The following is a 5,790-nucleotide window of genomic DNA, read 5'->3' on the forward strand; positions in this document are numbered from 1 at the left end:
TTAGTGGCTCCTTAAACTCTAAAGGGGAAAAAAGGGACTAATTATTTGTTACATCACATACTTCACCTAAGGGCTTGCCAAACCTTCCAGCATCTGCTAAGTTGTGACGAGACAGCATAAGATGTTTAGATAAACATAGACTAGCGCAGAACAGAACAATTTTGTTTCTTGTGCAGGCAAAGAACAGAGCCACAGTGCTGGGGATGAAGCAGTGTGTGCAGGTAAACATAAGCAACGAGGGAACAAATCTGTTTTTTCTCACTTAGGTGGTATTAACATGATTATGTGCTGTCAAATTTTGAAAGAGAAAAATAAACAAAAACAGTTTGGGAGAAGAAGGAGGACACTCCGGAGGATCTGAAGGAACATGAGGCCACCAAGGTTTACACAGATTTCCCAAGGCCTGAAAGACACCTGTCTGTCCACTTTGCTTTTAACCCTAAAGACTGGCCAGTTGTGGCTCCCGCAGCCTGTAGACCCGGGGCCTGCATCCTTACCTCCCCTTCCCCTCTCTCCACGTGGTCAGCAGACTGACGTCCGTTCACTCACTTCAGACATTCAAAGGTCAAGGTTTGCGCTCAGTGAGTATCTTCCAACGATCTGTGCTCCAGACAACAGTGACTACCCTTTGTCCTGGTATGAATGCAGTTGCTCACTGTTTTCCAAACACTTTCACACATATGTAAAGAAGAGTCTGGGAGCCCTCCAAGATTTTAAATTTCAGTTAAAAATGAAATTATATAGTAAGCTTTTGAAAAATTAAAACAACCACGTATGTGAGATTGTACCTCTGCCTTTACTGTAGGCTGTTTGCGAAATTCAGGAAGCCCTGCCTTTCCATTCATGAAACAGATAGTCGTTGAGCACCTCCTAAGGGCAAGGCAGGATGCCAGGTGATGGAGGTGCAGAAACAGGGCTTGTTCCTTGCTCTGATGGGGAAGGCACGTAAGCAGACACCCTCGGCACAGGAAAACACAGAATGGAGGTGCTGTGATGGGATAAAAGGGTCACGCTTATAAGAACATAGGAAAAGTGCATCCTTCCAATGCAGGAGACACAAACAAGGTCAGGAGGTTGGCAGGTGTCTTGAAGGAACGTCAGTCTTGCTGAGTGGGGGCAGAAACTCCAGGCTTACCCGACGTAGCACGGGCATATATGCTTGCCACATTCCAAGAACAAGAAACACAAGAAAGACGAAGCCAGACCAGACACCACAAAGCTGTGACTGTTGGGCTCAGAAGTCTGGGATTTTTTATGAACCAAGGAGGAGCATGAAGGGGAAGTGATGGTCCAACTGGCTGTGCTGGTAGGGGCTGTTGGGGGCAGATGAGGCTGCTGAAATGATCCGCTGAGGGATGACAGAGCTGGCTGTGGCAATGGGAATGGAAATAAGTGGAGTTTCAAGAGATCTGGGGCAGGTACAAACCACAGGAACTTGTAACCATCATATGAATGGATGAGGAAGGAGGCAAAATAGACTCTGAGCACTATTTTATGTGAACACTCGGATGGCGTCCATGGACTGGCCGGCTTTTGCTGTTGAAACATTTACTGTGTTTAAACAGTCACATCCTGCACTGAGCCCTTGTTTTAAGCTCTTCAAACATCCCTGAGGTAAGTGGGGGAGTTATTTCAATCCTCCTTTTTACAGATGAGAGAACCAAGACTGGCAAGGTTTAGCCCTAAGCAGGAAACCCAACTAACCCAACTAATTGGTGCAGAGCTGGGACGAAAGATCAGTATAGTCCTCATTACACAATCCAACGAAACATGAAGATAGCTCAAAACTGTCCTAGTGACATGTTTCCAGCCTAAGTGGGACAAAGTTCATACAACTTTATACCGTGAGCTGTGTTGTGAGGTGGTTTGTTGATAATGTCCATTCCAAAAGCCAACGGAAAGGTACCAGTATGCTGAATCATTAAAAACATGGATGTGCAGAACTCAAGTCTTACACCTTTCTGAACAAAATACCCTTCACGGATGCTAGTTTTAGACTCAAGTTTTCCCAGCATAAAGTTTTAAAAAGAACAATCTGTCTAAAAAGCATGTAAAGAAATTCATTGACAAAGGTTTACATGTTTTAGGACTTTAATGTCCTTCACACGGTCAACATAAAACACTGACAATCGATGAACAGTAGGGGAAAAGACTCTTCAGCAAAGATCTTCCCGAGCTCACGGCATCACTGGTCAAACACCAGAAAGAGAACAGTCACGTGAAGAAACAGTAAGGGAATTTAACACAGATTTTTAGTTTAACAGCATAACTGAAAAACAAAACCAACCAACCAACCAACCAACCGTTCTTCTACCCACTGAAAGGAAAGTAAAAGTGAATCAGGGAGCTTCTAAATCTTGTGAAGCAGCTTAAAAAGGGAGAGGGGAGGGGGAATGGGAGGCACACAACTGTTGAGAACGTAACACTCTAATTAATGCACAAGGTCAGGGATCCTAACAAATTCTCAAAGTCTCAACATATATCAACAAGAACCGTATTATTAGAAATATAAAGGCACAGAGATATAAATGCATAGAGATATAAACTATTTGGTATTAAAAACAGACCTTGCTATATAAACATATAGTAAGTCACTTTTATCGCTTTATGAGAATAACTGTATAAAGAAAGTCCAGAAGACCCCACTGCTGTCATCTTGCAAACGATCAAAATTCAGCACCTATAGGGCCCCACCCACCCCCCGTGCTGTGTGTCTGTTTGTCTCTAAAAACAACAACTTGCAATTTGCATATACTTAAACCCATAGGCAGCTTTGAATATGAGATCTAGGCAGAAAAAGTAGTAGCAAAGAGAACAGTAGCTAGAATTTGGTAGAAAAGCAACAGAAGACTTTTTCAAAGCTTCCAGTTCAAGTCAGAATTAAGGTTAAGTTTCAACAGCTTGGGATAGCTGTGCATGTTTTGCTGTTCTCTGGAAAAAGAAGAAAATCTATCATAAGTATGTTCATTCGAGAAAAATACTGTGTTTGTTTAGTTTTTTTTAGACATGCCCAAGTGACTTTCAATTTTGTACACCTTCAAGGGCAGAGTGTATATTGGTTAGGATGTGCTCATAGCTGGTGCATCTCCAAAAAATGCTTCATGAAGGCTGCCAGCTTCTGACATCTTCGATGGTGACAGCCTTATGCAGAGAGGCCCGAATCCCTCCCACGGACCCAGAAGAACCACTGATGCAGCCGTTAAGAACAGGAACATCTGGCTGATCATCAGGACGACCCTCCTTCCCGTCACCACCTCCTGCGAGAGTCACGGCACCTGAGGCCATCGTGTCCAACCTCCCACCTGAAAGCCCCCGCAGGTGGCCAGGAGTGTCACACATCTCAGTCATTAGAAAATTCCTTTCCAACGCAGTGAAGGACCGTCACGCTCACAGGTAACCTAGGTTAGCTGAACTCTTCGATGAGCCTGTCGTGCGGGGGGCAGGGAGCGGGCAGCTATTCTCATGCGTGAGAACATACATTTTTCATGGAGCTGACAGATTTAACTACTGTCTCTGACGTTCGGGGGAGCAGCAGTGTCTGTTCTTACACTGAACAGGCTGTGCCAGCTGCACCAGAGATGGGATGGCACCCTTTGTGCTGTCAGAGCAGAGATTTTCAAAGGAAATTTTGACCAAAGCTCCTAGAAGGTGTGGCCCCCCCATGCTCCCGGCCATGGAATCGCGCTAAGGGGCCTGTAAGCAGCAGCAGGAGCACCCCTATAACAAACGGTCTTTCCCAACTAGTTACAATAACTGCTACTCCAGGATGGGCAGGCTCCTAGATGTGTCTCCTTCAGCGTCTGAAAACTAAACCAATTCTCTGACAAGCTTCTGGATGGGACATGTACTCACCTATGCCCTTTCAGGGAGATCATATTGAGTTCAAGAGCTTTGTCGAGAAATCTTTTTTCTAAAGCATCATCTCCTTTGGTGTTGCCAGTGTGGAATGGAATATTCATCTTGCTTCTATTCTGGGGCTCCACTGGGCATCTGAAAAACATGTTTCTTCTTCCAGCTATTTTTCTGCAATGTGCAACTGCCATTAACACAGCAACAGAAAAGTTTTAAAAACCATTTTCCAGATGCAAACAAGAGATTAAAAAAAAGATCTGTGACAGGACATTTATAATTTACTTAGGGACACCACTCTTGCATATGGAACAGTGACTTAACATTCCCTTATACGACTCAGACTTAATTTCCAAGAGCCTCAGTTTCCTCATCTGAATATTAGGAATAATAATAATATCTCCATTTCATACTAGTTATGACAGTTAGTGGTATAACATATATGAAGCTTCCAACCCATGGCAGCCACACAGCAATGTGAATGACCCTTTCTCTACAAGACTGCAGAGAAAAAAAATAAGTTGGTCCAAATAGTGGTGGTAAGATTTTAAAATAATGAGCAGCAGCTTTCAAAGCACTTAAAACACTGTATTGTCCCAAGCTGTGTGACCTTGAACAAGTTACTAAATCTCTCTGTTGTGCCTCTCTGATGTGAGGACTAAATGGCCATAAATTCTCTGCAGCCCTCCCAGCAAGGGGTGGGGTCTTGTACTCCACACCTTTTGAATCTGGGCTGGCCTTGTGGACTTGCTTTGACCAAGAGACTGCAACAGGAGTGACGCTGTGCAACTTTCAAGCTGAGTCCTCAAGGGGCATGTGGCTTCTATACCTGCACTCTTAAAACATCACTGCCATGTAAGCAAGCCCGAGCTAGCCTGCTGGAAATAACAGGCCCAGCCAACAGCTAGCCAGCAACAGCTGCCAGCTGCCAGATGAGGGGGGCCATTTAGACTCTAGGTGGATCACCAGATGACTTTGGTTGAATAAGTGATCTCAGATGAGACCAACAGAAGGAACCACCCCCACTGAGCCCAGCCCCACCTGTTGACTGAAAAGAATCCTGAGCCAAAGAAATGGCTGTGGTTTTAAGTCACTGTCTTGAAGTGTTCTATGATGCAAAAGTAGATAACTGATAGAATTCAGAACAGCGTCTGGAACACATTCAATGCTATGTAAATATCTACTGAAGTCAATAAATTTGTCTTTTCATTCTCCGCAACTTGCACAGGGCTCATACAGACTCCAAAAAATGAATGGGTCATGTTTCATCTAGGATACGTTAGTATTTGACTTCAGTTTCTGATTTGGAAAGTGAGCAAGCCAAAATTATCTTCCACTGACAACCAAAGGAGACTAACAGAAGAAGATCTGACATGCTATTCTGGATTACAAGGAAAATATGTAATAACTCTCTCCATTTTCTCAAGCACATCCTGTCTTAGTATTCCACTTCTACAGGGTGGGATTCATTAAAAGTAATCAGCAAAAAAAGCAGTGTGAGGAAGCCCCCATTAAAAGCTATGCTCGCCCCTCAGGGCACACATATAATTCCTGTTAAAGTTAATAGGAGTCAAGTGCACGTCGACAGACAGAAGAGACGCAAGCAGGGAAACCAAGTATCTGGTAATAGGCTTTGAGGCTGAATCCTGGGGCCCCCTTTTCACAGCTAGTAGGTATCCTGGTTGACATTTACATTAAAAATTTAGTGTCTAACCTCTTTGATTTTGTGCTGCCTCAGGCTCCCCGGGTGACAGTCCAATCATAGAGCTGGAGCAGCAAAAAGGACACATGATTTAAGGGGAAAAAATATTAAAAGGGGGAAGAATTAGGAACCTGCATTTACAAAGAATCTGTATTTACAGGCATCCCCCCGCACATTTACCCATCCTACTGTGAACGTAGATGGTATCATCACAGCAACAGTGTCATAACAACTAGAAA

General features: G+C 43.9%; 1 protein-coding gene across 1 annotated transcript in view; it reads right to left on the reverse strand.

The window, feature by feature from the left end:
- The window catches only part of LOC113616805 (putative phosphoserine aminotransferase), a 13,597-nt gene extending 7,888 nt beyond the window's left edge, over window positions 1–5,709 (reverse strand). Inside the window, exons 1-2 of the mRNA XM_027100169.1 lie at window positions 5,564–5,709; window positions 3,853–4,036 (exon numbers count right to left, since the gene is read on the reverse strand). Of these exons, the coding sequence (XP_026955970.1) occupies window positions 3,853–4,036; window positions 5,564–5,639 (260 nt within the window). The 5' untranslated portion in view covers window positions 5,640–5,709. The remainder of the gene's footprint in view (window positions 1–3,852; window positions 4,037–5,563) is intronic.
- Between the last annotated feature and the right edge of the window lie 81 nt (window positions 5,710–5,790).

Source organism: Aethalodelphis obliquidens, unplaced genomic scaffold (assembly GCF_003676395.1).
Source record: "Aethalodelphis obliquidens isolate GAN/ISIS:26980383/991018 unplaced genomic scaffold, ASM367639v1 scaffold533, whole genome shotgun sequence".
Taxonomy (NCBI): domain Eukaryota; kingdom Metazoa; phylum Chordata; class Mammalia; order Artiodactyla; family Delphinidae; genus Aethalodelphis; species Aethalodelphis obliquidens.